General features: G+C 44.5%; 1 protein-coding gene across 1 annotated transcript in view; it reads right to left on the bottom strand.

The window, feature by feature from the left end:
- The window catches only part of JPH2 (junctophilin 2), a 100,579-nt gene extending 94,971 nt beyond the window's left edge, over nt 1-5,608 (bottom strand). Inside the window, exon 1 of the mRNA XM_044297358.1 lies at nt 4,708-5,608. Coding sequence (XP_044153293.1) covers nt 4,708-5,086 — 379 coding nt within the window. The 5' untranslated portion in view covers nt 5,087-5,608. The remainder of the gene's footprint in view (nt 1-4,707) is intronic.
- Nucleotides 5,609-19,063: the final 13,455 nt, after the last annotated feature.

The raw sequence follows: 19,063 nt of genomic DNA on the forward strand, positions 1-19,063 counted from the left end.
ATCAGACACGAACATACTTCACTGTGGTTATCATGTCCATGAAGAAGTAGCAGATGACCATACTCCATACATTTAATATTACACATTATAAATATAAGGTGTGAGAACTAAGCTTAGTACTCCAGACATATCATGTTCCTACACTCCATACTGTAACACATAGCAGTAGAAATTATATCCTACTGGCCACTCAATTTATAATGCTGAACCAGCGAATTTCGGATCAACTGATCTGTTAAATAGTCAGAGCAGTGATATGATAGTTCTGTTGACTGACTGTAAAGCTAATGGGAAATATGTTCTATGTATAAAGGATGGGTCATATTCACTTCATTATAACATATTCATTAAATCAGCTGTATATCTCTGTATATACTGTATATTTTAGAGCAGAGGCCTGAACTTGTAGCTCTTCGGTTGTCTAGCAACTACTACTTGACTTATGCTGGGAATCTCAATGGGAGCACATCGAGACTAATCAAATGGCCTGCTTGAAGCAGAGCTATAGCTACAGTATAGTGAATGCCGAAGTTCCAGGCCCACCCTGGCCCTGGTGCTTGACGTGGCCACTCTGCCATATAAGTAAATATGATGTGATGTTTTAGTGGCGGGGACCGTATTTTTTGCATCAAGAACCTGGAGCTTCAAGTTACAGTACATCTCCTGCATGAAGGTTGGGTCTGTGTCCTCAGACATGATGTGGGACAACAGTAAGTACCTGTTTGAAAGGGCCCGTCTTGCCAATTGGCACCAGCATGTGTTGAAATGTGATCAGACAGGGTTACCGGTGTAATAACATTGGGTTACAAGTACAGTAGTTTGCAATTAGAAGCGTCAACAACGTACCATTAGTGATCAGCAATATTGAACTACACAATGTGCCTGATGTAGACCTTCTGGAAGAAGGAAAGTGTTTGCATCAAGTTTGAAATCCAAGACCCCCATCATTGACCTGGGGTGGTATCAGCATTCCCCTTAAGCTTCAATAGGTCTTACTTGAAAATGTACATGAGGGGAGCCAATGATGAATTACCATTCCATAGATTTCAATGTAAGCACAGTCAGCTGTATTCATAGATGCAGAAATCTGACTGTACACCCTTCGTTTTAGGAACCAGTGTGAATTCCAGTTTATGGATCGTCACAATAATGTCAACATATTTGTCTCAATGAGAAGACGACCAACGTTGCACATGACATATAGCTCACTTGCATTATAAGATTAATACATATCTTCAAGAATCTCCATGCGTTGAGCCTGATCCTTCCAGATGATGGTTAAAGCTTTGAGGGTTTGAAGAGGATCAGAAGTCTTACCAACCATAACTGATTTTCTATGCTGTTCTAAAACTAGTTTGCTATCCTTTTTTTTTAAAGTAAATGGATATCAAAGGTCCTAGTGTAGCTCTAAGCTCCACACCACCTCATACTGACTTTGGCTGCTTCTAACTGGAATTTCTGTTTCATTTGCCATCTAAATATTGAGGATTTATTAGGACTAACTGAAGAACACAAATAGGTATACCATAAAGTACCAACCATTGTCTCTCCAGTATGTTGGGTCCACCAGTAGGGATGAGCGAACCCGAACTGTATAGTTCGGGTTCGTACCGAATTTTGGGGTGTCCGTGACACGGACCCGAGCCCAAACATTTTCGTAAAAGTCCTGGTTCGGGTTCGGTGTTCGTCGCTTTCTTGGCGCTTTTTGAAAGACTGCAGAGCAGCCAATCAACAAGCGTCATACTACTTGCCCCAAGAGGCCGTCACAGCCATGCCTACTATTGGCATGGCTGTGATTGGCCAGTGCAGCATGTGACCCAGCCTCTATTTAAGCGCCGCACGTAACTCTGCTCTGATCAGTGTAGGGAGAGGTTGCAGCTGCGACTGTTAGGGCGAGATTAGGCAGTGATTAACTCCTCCAAAACACTTAATTCAGTGATCGATCTACAGCTGTGGATCATTGAACTGCTGCTATTTAATTGCTCACTGTTTTTAGGCTGCCCTGAGCGTTTTTCAGTCACTTGTTTCTGGGGTGATCGGCGGCCATTTTGTGACTTGTGGTGCGCCAGCACAAGCTGCCACCAAGTACATTTAACCATCAATAGTGTGGTTATTTTTTGGCTATATCCTAAATCAGGGTCAAGCTGTCACCAAGTGCATTTAACCATCAATAGTGTGGTTATTTTTTTTGCTATATCCTACATCAGGGGCTTGGCTGTGCTTGCTATTTTATTGAGGGGTGAAATACAATTGCCAAAATAGCAGTACCCTCTCCTCTGTCTGGGTGCCGGGGCCTAAATATCTGACAATGGACTGTTACAGTTTTGGGTGATGTGAAGCCTGATTCTCTGCTATGACATGAAGCCTGACTCTCTGCTATGGGACCTCTCTCCTCTGTCTGGGTGCCGGGGCCTAAATATCTGACAATGGACTGTTCCAGTTTTGGGTGACGTGAAGCCTGATTCTCTGCTATGACGTGAAGCCTGATTCTCTGCTATGACATGAAGCCTGATTCTCTGCTGACATGAAGCCTGAATCTCTGCTGACATGAAGCCTGAATCTCTGCTGACATGAAGCCTGAATCTCTGCTATGGGACCTCTCTCCTCTATCTGGGTGCCGGGGCCTAAATATCTGACAATGGACTGTTCCAGTTTTGGGTGACGTGAAGCCTGATTCTCTGCTATGACATGAAGACTGATTCTCTGCTGACATGAAGCCTGAATCTCTGTTATGGGACCTCTCTCCTCTCTCTGGGTGCCGGGGCCTAAATATCTGACAATGGACTGTTCCAGTTTTGGGTGACGTGAAGTATGATTCTCTGCTATGACATGAAGCCTGAATCTCTGTTACGGGACCTCTCTCCTCTGCCTGGGTGCTGGGCCTAAATATCTGACAATGGACTGTTCCAGTTTTGGGTGACGTGAAGTATGATTCTCTGCTATGACATGAAGCCTGAATCTCTGTTATGGGACCTCTCTCCTCTGTCTGGGTGCTGGGGCCTAAATATATGACAATGGACTGTTCCAGTTTTGGCTGACGTGAAGCCTGATTCTCTGCTATGACATGAAGACTGATTCTCTGCTGACATGAAGCCTGAATCTCTGTTATGGGACCTCTCTCCTCTGTCTTGGTGCCGGGGCCTAAATATCTGACAATGGACTGTTCCAGTTTTGGGTGACGTGAAGCATGATTCTCTGCTATGACATGAAGCCTGAATCTCTGTTATGGGACCTCTCTCCTCTGTCTGGGTGCCGGGGCCTAAATATATGACAATGGACTGTTCCAGTTTTGGGTGACGTGAAGCATGATTCTCTGCTGACATGAAGCCTGAATCTCTGTTATGGGACCTCTCTCCTCTGTCTGGGTGCTGGGTTCTAAATATCTGACAGTGGCCTGTTCCAGTGGTGGGTGACATGAAGCCAGATTCTCTGCTATGGGACCTCTCTCCAATTGATATTGGTTAATTTTTATTTATTTTATTTTTATTTTTATTCATTTCCCTATCCACATTTGTTTGCAGGGGATTTAACTACATTTTGCTGCCTTTTGCAGCCCTCTAGCCCTTTACTGGGCTGTTTTACAGCCTTTTTAGTGCCGAAAAGTTCAGGTCCCCATTGACTTCAATGGGGTTCGGGTTCGGGACGAAGTTCGGGTCGGGTTCGGATCCCGAACCCGAACATTTCCAGGAAGTTCGGCCGAACTTCTCGAACCCGAACATCCAGGTGTTCGCTAAACTCTATCCACCACTACACAAGCAATCACCACTATCTGGAGATAATCACAAATGTCTTCTGCTTGTATGGCTCCAGTACAAGCAGGACTTCTATCTGTATGAACACTGAGCATGTGCAGCTCCAAAACCTGAACAGCAAGTCATGGTACTAGAGAGCAAGTCATGATCAATTGCAGTTTATTCTGAACTCTGGTAATTTTGAGGCATGGACCCATCATAGATCATAAAAGTTTTTGGAATACAGTCTAGTCTTCAACCTGGAGCTATTCAGCTGTTGTGAATTACAATTCCCAGCATGATCTCATAGTGTGTGGCTGTCAGGGCATGCTGGTAGTTGTAGTTTGACAACAAATGGAGAACCACAGATTGCTTGTCAAACAGTTCTCACTGCAGTCATGCCCAATGCTTGGGAATTCCTATAGAGTACACAGAACTGCATAACTATCATTGAATGCACAGAGACAATTAAGCCAAGTGCTGGAAAAGTACAAGTTATCTAGTTCAGTTGTCAAAAATGTTAAGTTTTGATTATTATATGGTGACATATTGAAGTAAATGAACATTCCCAAGTCTGATGGTCAGTGGATACTTTAGCTTTTTGGTCACGTATTACCAATGTTTGAGTCTCCATTCATATTATGCATCAGAGGTCAAAGTGGAACCAAAAGAACACTCCCTTTAACATAAATTCATGTTCTTACTTTCCAAGCTTGAATAGATAATGAGAACTTGTCCAGCTTCTGCGAACTATGAGCTGTATATTTAACCATCTGTACATCTCTACCTGTAGCATAGAGGTTTTGTTCTCTTCTGCTTAGTCCCTTACTATATATTAGCATGCATAAAACATTCAATGGGAAGGTTGGGATAATTAGCGTATATGTTTCTGGAGTGACATACTGGAATCTGTAGACCCTCTCTCCCATCTTGCACAGGTTACTCATTTTTAATACAGAAATACACCGTAGCTTACCTCCATCCGCATATGTTTCAGTACCATATCCATCTTGTAGTCCACTCTGCCATGTTCCTTCATACTTGGCTCCACTGGTCATACTCTGACGGACTCCATACCTTCCTTTAAATCCGTGAGTCCATTCACCCTTGTACACCCAGTGTCCTTTGGTTTCAATTCCTAAGCCGTGTCTTTTTCCTTGCGACCAATATCCTTCATAGGTATTACCACTGGGCCAGGTGTAGATTCCTACCACTTCGAATCCATAATTCCAAGAGCCAGAGTATTCGCCCTGGCCTTTCGGCCCTGTGCAGATTCCGTGACCATGGGCTTTCCCACCTTCCCACCCACCACAGTAAGCTCCTCCATCGTCAAAGTCAAAGCGACCACCACTCATTGTATCTTCTGCTTCCCCAAAAAAAAAATATAGAATCAGTAGGGTTAAACGGAAAAAAAAAGAAATTTCAATATTATATTAAGGTGAATCTAAATAATATATAACTGTGGATGGCATGAGATTTAAAATAATCTCCTCATAAGTACAGCACAGGGGTTTTAATAAGCCTTGTACAGGATAGTAGCTGGAAATCTTGTGCTAGTTCTCACAATGTAGAGGTGAGAAATCTGTTTGGTTATCTTCAGCCTGAGTTGTGTCAAAGTTTGGAAAGGGTTAAATTGCCCTGCAGTCCGTCCATATCCATGCATTATTTGGCTCTTATTGATCATGATATCATCCTGGTGGTCCTGGATATGAACCTGCCCTCCCCTTTAGCAGCAAAGGTCCCTCTTTCTGCCCAGGCAGGAGCAGGGCAAAGTCCCAGGCTCACAGTGTGTGAGGGCTGCAGATGAGTGAATGCTAGAACAGACCTAACAAGGCTATTGCATCCCAGCTGTTCCAAAAATAAACCCCAATCGCAGCTCTGCTCAATGGCTTCTTCTCAGAGCAGTGCAGAACTAGTGGAGAAGAGGGGCGGCCTGCTAAGAAAAGGAGGGGGACTCAAAATAGAACTGCTGGCTGATTGGGAATTTTTCATGCCATGTGTATGTGACACTTGAGCTACACTGAAGAAGACTTACTGGATCATAGTCTTACAAGTGAATGGTTACTAAATAAAAAACTCAATATAATAATTTGCAAAAGACTACAACAAATAATAATATAACTGTTATAACATGCACGATAATAAAAAAAACTGTAATAGGAATTAACAAAACAAATTAATATGAATAAAACAACACAAAACATAGCAATGAGATATATAAAAAAAAATAAAAAAAAATTACTGCAATACAAATGACCAAAATACAAAATCAGGCAATTCATATAAATAAAACAACGAAAACAACGACAAATAATACAACGAGGCTAGCTTCACATCAGCAGCACATTTTTTTACCTTACTGTTTCAATGTAGGAACAGAAAAACAGGAAAAAAAAGTAGAAGAGCCGCATCTGGCAGAGGACAACACCATTGGTGTCCAATGGACTATTGATTATAATGAGCGTGTGGGGTTTCTGTTATGATATCCACCATTCTGGTGGACAGAACAGCACCACAGACGTGAACCTAGCCTAAATACTAGACTAACAAAAAAGATGAGTTAAAGGGGTTGTTCTAGCTTGCAGTATTCATGGCCAAAATGGGACTAAGCAATGCCCAAGAGAGGTGGGATTACGCAAATGGCCGAGTGGCCGGCGCTCTGCTGTTTCTGCAACTCACTTTGCGGCAACTACGCAAAGAGTAAAGCACAGCAAATTATGCGCTTTTTCTAATTCCCGAGTTCCGGGAATGGCATAGCTTGGAAACGGCAAGACGGGACAACCTCTTTAAAACAAATACAATGCCAACTAAACGAAACAAAATATTTCTATGTAGATCTTATTGTATGGAGCTGTAGTAGACCTCCAGCAGAGGGATTCTGCTTTACTTCCATATATATCTCATTTCATACAGGGATATGGTACATGACATATGGTGCATCAGATTCTGTGTGTATGGACTGTATGCGTAAGCATTCAATGCTTTGTAGAGCCTGTACAGAGGCCATGTAGTTCTACAGTGCCCAAACATCGGGCAAATTATTGCTAACAAGCATTTGAATGAACACTCGTTAGCGATAATTTGCCTGTGTAAAGGTGCTGACCCGGTTTGGTCATTGGGTAATTGGATCTTCCGTGCAGTCACCTAAATCATTGTTTTCCGGCAGCAGATTTGGCCATCTAAGCAGCCTTTGCTGCCGGCAAACAATGATTTCGCATGGGAATGAGCGATGGCATTAGTGATCACTACCCCCCATACTGTGGAGGAGATCACTATATGTAAATGCAGAGGTCTCCTTGACTGATGAGAAGGTGCTTGAACGCTTCCTTCCAGACAATGGTCTGCTCAACTGAGCAGTGAAAAGGGACCTTAAAATGGTTGTCTCATCAAAGACAATGTGGGCATATCGCTAGGACCTATATTGAGAACGGAGCCCCTCAAGGTGGTGGCTGGAGGACTCCGGTCCGGCCACCACCAAGCCGGCTCCCCATAGAAGTGAATGGGAGCCCCCCGGTCCCAATCATTTCTATGGGGCTGACGGAAATAGGAGAGCCTGCGCTCGGCTATTTTCGTCGGCCCCATAGAAAATGAATGGAGGGTGGCTGTGCATGCGCCCTCCTTGACTTGCGGGGCTCAGTTCTCGATATAGATACGGGTCCCAGCAGTGGGACCTGCACCTATAAGACAATGGGGGCATATCCTAGCGATATGCCCCCATTGTCCATGATGAGACAACCCCTTTAATGAACCATACAGCTATTAAGACACTTCCATACAGCTGCATGAATAACAATGCTATACAGTGCTTACAGTGCAAAAACGTACTGTATAATATACTGTACTGTGTACAAGTAGCAGTGCAACACCATGCCTACCAAGGGAGCAGGGTTGTGCTTTACACAATATAGATATAGATACAGTATACACTTTACCAGTGTTAGGAGATCTAACAGGGAGACTATTGGCCTATGCTAAAGCCAGGAATTCTACCTTCTAAAGGAAATCCCTCATTGAGATTTCATGATTTCATGCCATTCAGAACACCGAATAAACTGAACTCTCTGAGAGTTGTCAGGTCTCTACAGTTGGCCAATTTCTAGGTAAAAATTTGGTAGAGAAAAGGTTTAAGCGCCATTACGTTGTGAAGCGCCTTAAATTTGATTGTGGGAAGTCCCAGTGCCAGTAGCCCCATAATTACATCTTTACGATGGGGAGGGGACAGCAAAGTTAACGAACATTTCCCCACCCGTCAGGGCATACATTATAGAGGAACTGCCCATAGCAAAATCAAGTGGGTTTCCCCTATTGGTGCAGTATCCCTAAGCTATTCTCCCTCCTAACCTGATGAATCCAAGCACTGAAGATAGACAGCAAACAACTGCACATAATTGAGAATATGGCTCTAGGGGTAGCATGAGTTATCACCAGGCAAACCATTCCAGTCCACAAAGTCATTTTCTAACTTGTAGGACACACAGTGGACAGTAGAGATGACCTTTCGGTTGTTTCGCGGCAAACTTTGCTAGTTCGTGATTCGCCGAACATGCGAACATACGGTGATATTCGGACGCTCCATATTTTCTTGCATAGCGCCGAACTTTGACCCATGACACATCCATCAGGTGGTACAGGACAGACAATTGAGACATTATAACAGAATCCGATCTGGCAGCCATTTTACATTCTGTGTTTTGCCAGTGTAGGGAGAGGTTGCATTTTGGAGCATGGACAGTTAGGGACACCAAATGCTAGCTAATAGGGCCACAAAAGTCCTTTTAAGGACTGGTATAGGTGTGCTATCGATAGGTGTGATATACTTTCTAACATACAGGTGAAACTCGAAAAATTTGAATATCGTGCAAAAGTCCATTTATTTTAGTAATGCTAATTAAAAGGAATTGCATTAATGCAGCTTAAAATTTGAATTTTGTGAAAAGGTTCAATATTCTAGTCTCAAAGTGTCACACTCTAGTCAGCTAATTAGTCCATACCCCCTGAGCAAAGGGTACCTCAAAATTGTGACTTAGGGGTTTCATAAGCTGTAAGCCATAATCATCCAAATTATAATAAATAAAGCCTTGAAATATCTCGCTTTGCATGTAATGAGTCTATCTCATATGTTAGTTTCACCTTTTAAGTTGCATTGCTAAAATAAATAAACTTTGCACAATATTCTAATTTTTTCGAGTTTCACCTGTAGAAATTATATTATAGTGTATTTGTATCTTGCAGCAGTTGTGTGCGGTTCTGCTGAGATACCGCAGCTAGATAGAAGGACAAACGCTATTGGAATAACTAATTAAAACGGGTGTGATATACCTGTTGCCCCCCAAAAAACAGCTGGAAGGCTGTGATATACCTTCTTCCACAAAATCCTGATTGAGGGGTGCTAGATACCTGTTTCCGCCAAATACTTATGGAGGGGTGCTCTATACCAGTTTCCGCCAAATACTGGTTGAGGGGTGCTATATACCTGTTTCTGCCAAATACTGATTGAGGGGTGTGCAGTATGCAGCCCTGCAGGGTATTGCGATGGTGAGGTCACTGTTACTTAGGCAAACGAGGGTTGCTCTGGGTTACTCACAGTTTCTTGAAAGACCCTGGACAGACGTACAGCAGTGATGGAGAGGCTGGCACAGGAGACCTCTGGGGCACTCTCTGTGTATAGGGACCAGGCCTGATGGTAGATGAGGTGCCCTGGATGTTGCAGGTGTTTAATGTGCCGGGGGCAAGGTCCCTTTAAGATTCGAGACGCCAGTGCCGGTAACGGTGGCACACCGATTTATGATAGGAATAATTGAGGGACATGATATTGTGGTGAACCAAAACTTCCTTTTACTGTAAACAGTCAACTATTTACAGTCTGGGTTCAGTTCCACATGCAAACAAGTTGTTACAGGCAGGCTTTCACAAATGGCAGGCACAATGTTCTTGCAGGATACTCAGAGGGAATAATACTTACAGATCAGGCTGCATTTTCCTCAGAATCCTGTCTGTCTTTATCCCAAGGCCCGTATGCCCTATTGATGGCTTTATCCTTGGTTAGGGAAACTTCCTCAGGTATATATATATCCTTGCATTAAGTAAATCCTTCTGCCCTTCAGCTCTCTGATTCAGCTGGAAACACTTCTTCTCTGTTCTGCACTTTGTGGGAACTGCAGGTTTCTCAGGAGGTAACTCTTCCCCTGGTAACAAACTTCTGAGCTACTCTTGCTCAGGAACCTCAGGCAGGCTAGACGTCACTTACTAGCCTCCTGGACTACACTGCCCTCCTCTTTCCTGTCTGGGCCTAACAATATCCTAGGGTTTCCCTAGCTCCCTCTACTGTCTAGGAGAAGGAACTACCCCTAACAGGCCTGATACAGGAAATGCACAGGGAAAATCACACAAAGCATCATATAAAATACAATGGCCATATTAACCCTTGTGTGGTGCCCACATTTACCTAGTGGGACAGTACAGGTGCCATATACCTTCTTCCACAAAATAATGATTGAGGGGTGCTATTGCTATATACTTTTTTCCACCAAATACTGATTGAGGGCTGCGATACAACTGCTTCCACAAAATACTGATTGAGGGGTGCCATATACCTGTTTCAGCCAAATACTGATTGAGGGGTGCGATATACCTGCTTCCACAAAATACTGATTGAGGGGTGCCATATACCTGTTTCCACCAAAGAATGATTGAGGGGTGCTATATACATGTGCAGTACACAGCCCTGCAGGGTAAGCGAATGGTGAGGTCACAGGGGTAGTTACTAAACCGAGGATGTTCTTGGTACTCACAGTTTTTATATACCCTGGGCAGGCGTACAGCAGTGATGGAGAGGCTGGCACATGGATCCTCTGGGGCACTCTCTATGTATAGGCAGCAGGCCGGGTGGTAGGTGAGGTGCCCTGGGTGTTGCAGGTTTAGTGTGCCGGTGGCAAGATACCTTAAAGTTCGTGACGCCAGTGCCGATAACGGTGGCACACCGATTTTTTTGTAGGAATAATTGAGGAACACAAGTTGTAGTGAACCAGAACTTCTTTTTACTGAACAGTTCAACTATTTACAGTCTTTAGTTAGTTCCACATGTAAAAGGTTGGTGACAGGCAGGCTTTATATAAATGGCAGGCAAAGTCCTTGCAAGATACTCAGAGGGAATAACACTTACAGATCAGGCTGCATTTTCCTTAGGTCCTGTCTGGCTTTCTCCAAGGCCCGTATGCCCCATTGCTGGCTTTATCCTTGGGTAGGGAAACCTTCCTCTGGTATATATCCTCTTGCTGCAAAATATACTTCTGCCCTTCAGCTCTCTACTTGGCTGGATAAAAGTGGCTCTGCACTGTACTTTTAAAGGTACTAGATATCTTCAGGAGGCAACTTCTTCCCCTGGATGCAAGCTAGGAACCTGGGCTATCTAGCTGCATGTTAGAAGCTGATCTTTAGCTCCTCTCTAGCTAAAGTGCTAACGTCACTCCCTTCTGGACTGACTCTTTCCTGTCTGGGCCTAACTATATATACTAGGGCAGTAATGGCGAACCTATGGCACGGGTGCCAGAGGCGGCACTCGGAGCCCTCTCTGTGGGCACTCGCACTCTGGAAAAAGTCTATGGTGTACAAATAAGCCTTAGACTTTTCCTGCCATTCATCAGCGAAGGGCACGCTATGAACGGCACAGTCAGAGCACTGAATATAGGCAGTTATTATAGCTAAATGATAAAGTACATGGAAGATACACTATATTGGTATTAAGGTAAAATTGCTGTGTTAGCACTTTGTGATAAATAAGTGGGTTTAGGTTGCAGTTTGGGCACTCGATCTCTAAAAGGTTCGCCATTACTGTACTAGGGGGTTCCCTAGCTCCCTCTACTGCCTAGGAGGAGGAACTACATCCCTAACAGGCCTGGTACAGGACATAACCGGAAAATACACATTAAAAATACCATATAAAATACAATGACCATGTTCCACAGGAGGTGGAGAACAACGTGTCCCAATTGACCCTTGAGTAGTGCCCACATTTACATAGTGTGACACTACACATGTTTCCGCCAAATACTGATTGAGGGGTGCCATATACCTTCTTCCAAAAATATTGATTGAGGGGTGCTATTGCTATATACCTTCTTCCACCAAATACTGATTGAGGGCTGCAATACACCTGCTTCCACAAAATACTGATTGAGGGGTGCCATATACATGTTTCCGCCAAATACTGATTAAGGGGTGCCATATACCTTCTTCCACAAAATACTGATTGGGGGGTGCTATTGCTATATACCTTCTTTCACCAAATACTGCTCTTCCCTATGGACTTAGGCAGAGGGTCATTTAGAAAATGACAGGCAGAGGAAGAGGCAGATCGTTCCGCATGGATGGTAGGGGTCGGGCAGGTGCACCAGGCCGGAGCCAAGTGGAAAGTTCGAGAAGGCGCATGCGATAACTATAAAAAGGCTCACCAGAGTTGGTTCGGGGGCTCAGTCAGCCTTCTGCTTCTGCACCCTCCTCTTCCTCTGTATCTACACCCTCCTCACTTTGTGCTGTGTGCACCCCCAAAGACACCACCACCACCACCATAGTGACTTCACTCGAGTCAGAGGAATTATTTTTCCATCCATTCCCTGACGACAGTACCCAGATCAGCCCAAGGAGGGTGTTTCCCGCAGTGTGGGCTTTTTTTAACGTGTCAGCTGCTGACAATAGTGTTGTCATCTGCAGCCTGTGCTGTCAACGCATAAGTCGCGGTAAGCCCAACACTCACCTAGGGACGACCGCCTTAAGAAGGCACCTGGTCCCATCACCAAGCCCAGTGGGAGCAACGCCGTCAGAACCCACAAAGCCACACTCCTGGCGCTCCACGTCCTGCCTCTTCTCCTTTTACTCTCTCCTCCCATTTGTCCTTCACTCCACCTTCCACCGTGCCGCCATCACGTTCATCTGGCACAAGGCAGGCTTCCTTGGCCCAAATGTACGAGCGTAAAAAAATGATGACGTTGTATAATCAAAAAGGGGGAATTTCATAAGCCATGTTTTTAATCCAATTTTATATTTTTTGTTATTTTAAACATATGTATTTGACATGTATTTGTACTGACCTACATAATTTTTTTTATCCTGTGACCACCTAATGTTCCATGGTAGAAAAAAAAATTACATTAAAGTATGCATTTTTTTAATGGACTCTGCAGGATACAAAAACATGGAGTTCTGCACATTTGTATACATCAAACCGATAGGAAATGCAAATTTTCTAGGCTCCAGCAGCACACATTTTTGAGAGTTTCCATTTAAGACGCATAAAAATTGCCCCTGATTAAGATACATATTTTTGGGGAGAATTTTTGCCAATGATCCCCCTCTGGTATATGACTGTCCATGTTGTGGGACTATTTGTGTACTTCTAGTAAGTGTTTGCTGGCTGCAAATATTACCTGAAGGTTTTTCAGGTTCGCTTGCCATTAAAGTGAATGGGCCCGCCGCGAACGCGCAGTTCGCGAACATTTGATCGCATTTGCGAATCGTCCCGGCCAATATTCGTCCATCACTAGTGGACAGCACTTTCTCAATGCTAATAAATGTACAAATATAGAGATATATATGGCTGACCCTCCTATTACATAGATATAGTCAGCCACGAAGACCAGGTGCGGACTGGGAACTTAAAGTGGCCCTGGAAAAAATACTAAAAGTGGTCCTGTGATGGACTGTCAAATACCACAGTCCATCACAAAATACTGCCAGCAGCACAAAATACATCCCCAAAAACTTCCACTGACCGGCCATGAAGAGGGCTCAGGCTGCCCCTTTGGTATCGGCCCACTGGGAAATTTCCCTATAAGGTCTATGGCCAATCCGCTCCTGATGAAGACAACTCTATGGACAGTACATCTGAATGGCCTGTACTATGTATGATAATCTATAATCCATTTTGGAGATTTTTCACTCAGGGCACTTAGAGGCATAGAAACATAGAATGTGTCGGCAGATAAGAACCATTTGGCCCATCTAGTCTGCCCAATATACTGAATACTATTAATAGTCCTTGGCCCTATCTTATATGAAGGATGGCCTTATGCCTATCCCATGCATGCTTAAACTCCTCCACTGTATTTGCAGCTACCACCTCTGCAGGAAGGCTAGTCCATGCATCCACTACTCTCTCAGTAAAGTAATACTTCCTGATATTACTTTTAAACCTTTGCCCCTCTAATTTAAAACTATGTCCTCTTGTAGCAGTTTTTCTTCTATTAAATATTCTCTCCTCTTTTACTTTGTTGATTCCCTTTATGTATTGACCTATAAAGTTGCAAATTGGGCCACAGGCCTCTGTGGTGTCATGAAAATGTATTGGCAGATGCATCAGGTCTTAGTATATTATACCCTGGCTGCAACTTAAAGTGCTTGTCCAGTTTAGAAAACCATTCAAAAAATGGAACCATCAGGAGCTACACTTAAAAGGGTTTTCCCGGACTTAAATACAGTATTGAACTATCCGCAAGATAGGTCATCAATATGAGATCAATGGTGTCCGACACCCAGCACCCATACCACTCAGCTATTTTGGGCAGCTGTCAGTGCTAGAAACTATAGTTTCAGCCGTCTGCACACTGCAGCTCAGCTACATTCACAGTGCACCTAGTCTTCTGCTTCCGGCTCCATCCACTGTACAGCATAGTTTCCAGCGCGAGTGACTGTCCTAAACAGCTCATCAGTGGGAGAACCAGATTTCAGATGGTCTGATTCGATGATTTATTCTGGGGATAGGTCATCAATATCTAAGTTCTGGAAAGCCCCTTCGAGATTTTTTATGACAGGAGATATTTTTCTGTCTAAAAATCTGAACACTAATTGCAACTTGCAATGCAATTACCTGCTATACCTCATATAAGCTACTAGATAATTCTGAGTTAGGCTACTTTCACACTAGCGTTTCTATTTTCCGATATTGAGTTCTGTCATAGGATCTCAATACTGGAGAAAAACGCTTCTGTTTTGTCCCCATTCATTGTCAATGGGGATAAAATGTAACTGAACAGAACAGAATGCTCGAAAATGCATTCCGTTTCGTTTGGTTGCGTTTGTAACATCCCAGAGTTATGTTACAAAACTCTTTTACCCCGCTAGAACCTGTCCAGTGTATTTGCATTGCCATCCTCTAATGTGCATTCCTGCCACATATTGCCAATACCTGCTGGGACCCAAGACTATTGCTGTATCTCACATGGATTACTGCTGCATCAAGTAAAGACCAGTTTGAATTATATTCCAAGTCTGGATCTCATTCATTGCTACCAAGTTCCTCAATTACTCCTACTAGCAGCACTCATTTATTGCAGGTGAGCCAGGATCCAGGAGTCCAGCCGTACCCAGGTAGGAGACACCGTTGACACTATTACTATTACCAAACAGAGACATTACCCCACTCTGGCATTCCTAACCTGGTACGTGAGTTGCAACACCTTAAAGGGCCCTGCAACAGTACCCTACGCACGCTGCAATTGGCGTCACAAACAAAAACCATAGACTATTATACACATATCCTGACCCACTGCATAATTGGTGTCCGTGTAACTACACCCACGGTCCGGCTCATTGCATAAGTGGCGTCACTGGAACAGGATCGAGCTGTGTGCCAACAGAACTAAATTGTGTGCTCAACTGGATCAAATTTCATGTTTTACAGTACTGCAAGATCTACAGATTGTGCAAAAACACTGAAAAAGGACTTTATTACTTTCATTGCGGGGCCAGAAAACGCTGCATTGTGCGCGTCAGCACTGCAAGGGTTAATCAGCCATTTTTCCCTCATGGCGCAGTGTCTTCATGGCTTTCAAGAGCGCGAAACCAGGAGGCATCGGAACTGGCCGCCCGGCCGCGACACCAGGTAGGAGCAGACGCGCTCCCTGGGGCCCAGGCCCGGTCCGTACCTGCCCCTGCACCGCTCCCTGAGGGTACCGAAACTACTAACAGGCCTAGACCTGCTCCGTCAAGGACACTTACTGGTGCAGCGGAGGCGTCCGGAACTTCCACTCCACCGCCCAGTAAAACTACTGCTAAACCAGGATGCCTAAACCCTGATGTGCCGTGGGAGATTACCGCGTATGCCCAGACCCCATGGGAATACAAGACCAATATAGAAGAATGGGTCAAACAGGTCTTAGACGACCCCCAGCCTGGCAATCCTAAGCTCACCAGACGGACAAGGAAAGTCCTCTGGTTTTCCGTCCAGCGCGGAGTGGGATTCCTGCAGGACAATTATTCTGGAACAGAAATGTTTGTGGGCCGCCGCTCTGTGAAGTGCCCTATTTGCCGCAGGCCCGCCACAGTCTGTATGTGGGCGACCAGTTGCAATACACCCCTATGCGCTCCGTCCAAGGCCCCTTTGCTGCCGGTGTGACTCTGCTAGACAAACCATTAACCCCTGCAGTCACCCCAGAGACTTGGCAGGAAGACCCAGGCTCTGCAGGGAAGGTCAGATCTTTACAAGAGACCCCAGACGGCCGGATGCGTTTCAGAGAACAACCCCGGCCAGAACCTGCACCACTAATCCCTGACCTGGTCGCACCACCAACACTGCAGGTGGGCCAAATCAACAATTCCGTTTTAACATTTAACCCCAGGGTGCAACCTTATGTCCTTCCTTGGAAGTTGCCCCAGGCACCTGCAAGTTGCCTTCCAGAACTCTTTCGGCCGGGGGTTTTAACCGCCTCTGCACCAGCTAGGGATCCCAGCTTGCAGCAGGTCACAGCTGCATTCTCCAGGCTGTCTGCACAGCCAGTACCCAAGGACACCACCAGAGGTCAATGGCGTACCACTACTGCTGCAACTATGAGCTACCTGAGGCAAGAGCGCCCCCTGATGCGCTTTAGTAGCTCTAGCAGCGAGGAGGACATAGATGTCCTTCTCTAAATGCATCCCACTACAAAAATAAGGAACTATTTTGGAGCCAGGTCGTGGACTATTCCTGACGGGTGAGGACCCGTTGGCATTGTGTTTTAACATTTTCTGTTTCAGGTTGCCCTATTTAGTCCTCACCCTGATGGTCATGAGCTGTAAGGACTCCCCCATCAGCAGTTAGCCCCTCACGTCCAAGTTCATTGTTGTATTCCCTTTCTCAGGTTACTTGGTAACTTCATGGAATTATGGTTCTTAAATATGTGCTTTTATATGATATTTTATACCTCTTTGGATTACAATTGACTTTTATCCCTGTGGATTACAATTGACTTTTACCTGTTTCCAGAGGATTCAACGTCAAGAACTTCAAGTCAAAGGACTCAAGTTATTTTTGAGCCTACTCTTGCATTAATAAAATTGCACTATTTTATAAAAAAAATGTTTACTGCAACATTAAAAGCTTGCACCCAAAGAAAAGACTCAAACGATTACCTGAGCTCTTTGTGATGTCCTATTTAATATTTTTTGCACTAATTACCAGTTTACATTTTATGCAACGTTCAAGTAACATGTCCATTGTGTGTATTCTTTTCCAGGTGCCGCAATGTGATCTCCCTGTACTATTTGTGACAATTGCACTTAACATTGCAATTAACCAAAAATGTAGCAACTTACTCAAGTATGCCTTATTTGACAGCTCATGTTCCCTCCTCTCTTTATACGGACTGCCTTTATGCGGACGCTTAATACTAATGGCCTACACCCGGTGTTATATATCCTAGGTACCCAGGGTAGAACTAAGTGGTAAGTCCCGGCAGGTCTTGTAACTACACGGGTAACCCCGCTGCTTCGGGAATGGTTAGTAGTCATAGACCCCTCCTTCCCACTCGTATAACTATATGTTCAGGATTGCTCACATCCTGAGGTGTTTTACTTCCAGGAGTTCCATGGGATTATACTATCCTCCTCCTGTGACGTTGCCAGAAGTGCATGGAGACGCTAAATACCTCACCTTCTGAGCCTTTGCCTAAGGTATGGTACCTCAAGCCTTAGAGCCACAATTTAGCTACCCCTTAGTCACCATAGTGATCGTGCTATAAGCCAAATTTCTCGGGCTTTGGTGCAGGAAAGGGAATACAGGATAAAGCCACCCTTTCATTTGCGGGCATTCCATTACATAATGGTGGGATTACTGAGTAAAGACACCCCCATGCTTTCTTTGGTGTTTTAGGGCCAGAACACTTCAAAGTCAGTCAGTAATGTTTGCTTAGTGCAGTATTTGGTTCACTGGTTATACAGGGAGAGGGAAACTGTGTATTGGACAGCATACTCATGCGGGCAGGAACCTTGGGATAGCCGTTTCATGTTTGTCTTTTTATGTCTCTATATGTAATACGTGCAGCACTTTGTACTTTATGGGTACCCCAGAGCTGATTCTTCTCCCTCCTAAGCATAAGCCGAGGGCGGCTTAACTCGAAGTAAGGGGGAATGTAACATCCCAGAGTTATGTTACGAAACTCTTTTACCCCCGCTACAACCTGTTCAGTGTATTTGCATTGTCATCCTGTGTAATTTAACGTCACATCCTCTCTAATGTGCATTGAAACCCTTGTTAAATGTATTTGCTGTAATTTCAATGTGTTTAGCAGAGACTTAGTTCAGTTTAGTGTTTCTAGACTGGAATAGTACATTCCAGTTTAGCCCCCCTCTGTGTTCCCACATCCTGCCTCACGGGTGAAGAAGGAAGTTAGAGTTGGTGTGCCAGCCACCCCTGCTAGGGGAAGGCTGTGCTGGTAGGAGCTCCCAGTTCTAGGGATCCAAGCCAGCATCTAGTCTCAGCTGAGACAAAAAATCACCATTCCCAGTCTGAGCTTTCAGCCTCAGCTGGTAGAAAGCAAGCAGCCTCCAGGAAGAACCGTACCCTATGAGCACAACTGTGAGTACCATCCAGAGACCAGGAGAAGCTAAATTCCTCCCCAGCTAGCCAGTCCCCAACACAGCAGAAGATAGACAGGGCAGAAGATAGTAATTCCGGCCACATATTGCCAATACCTGCTGGGACCCAAGACTATTGCTGTATCTCACATGGATTACTGCTGCATCAAGTAAAGACCAGTTTGAATTATATTCCAAGTCTGGATCTCGCAAGTTCCTCAATTACTCCTACTTGCAACGCACTCATTTTATTGCAAGTGAGCCAGGATCCAGGAGTCCAGCCGTACCCAGGTAGGAGACACCGTTGACACTATTACTATTACCAAACAGAGACATTATACCCCTCTGGCATTCCTAATCTGGTGCGTGAGTTGCAACACCTTAAAGGGCCCTTCGACAGTACCCTGCGCACGCTGCAATTGGCGTCACTAACAAAAACCATAGACTATTATACACATATCCTGACCCACTGCATAATTGGTGTCTGTGTAACTACACCCACGGTCCGG

Source organism: Bufo gargarizans, chromosome 6 (genome assembly GCF_014858855.1).
Source record: "Bufo gargarizans isolate SCDJY-AF-19 chromosome 6, ASM1485885v1, whole genome shotgun sequence".
Lineage (NCBI taxonomy): Eukaryota > Metazoa > Chordata > Amphibia > Anura > Bufonidae > Bufo > Bufo gargarizans.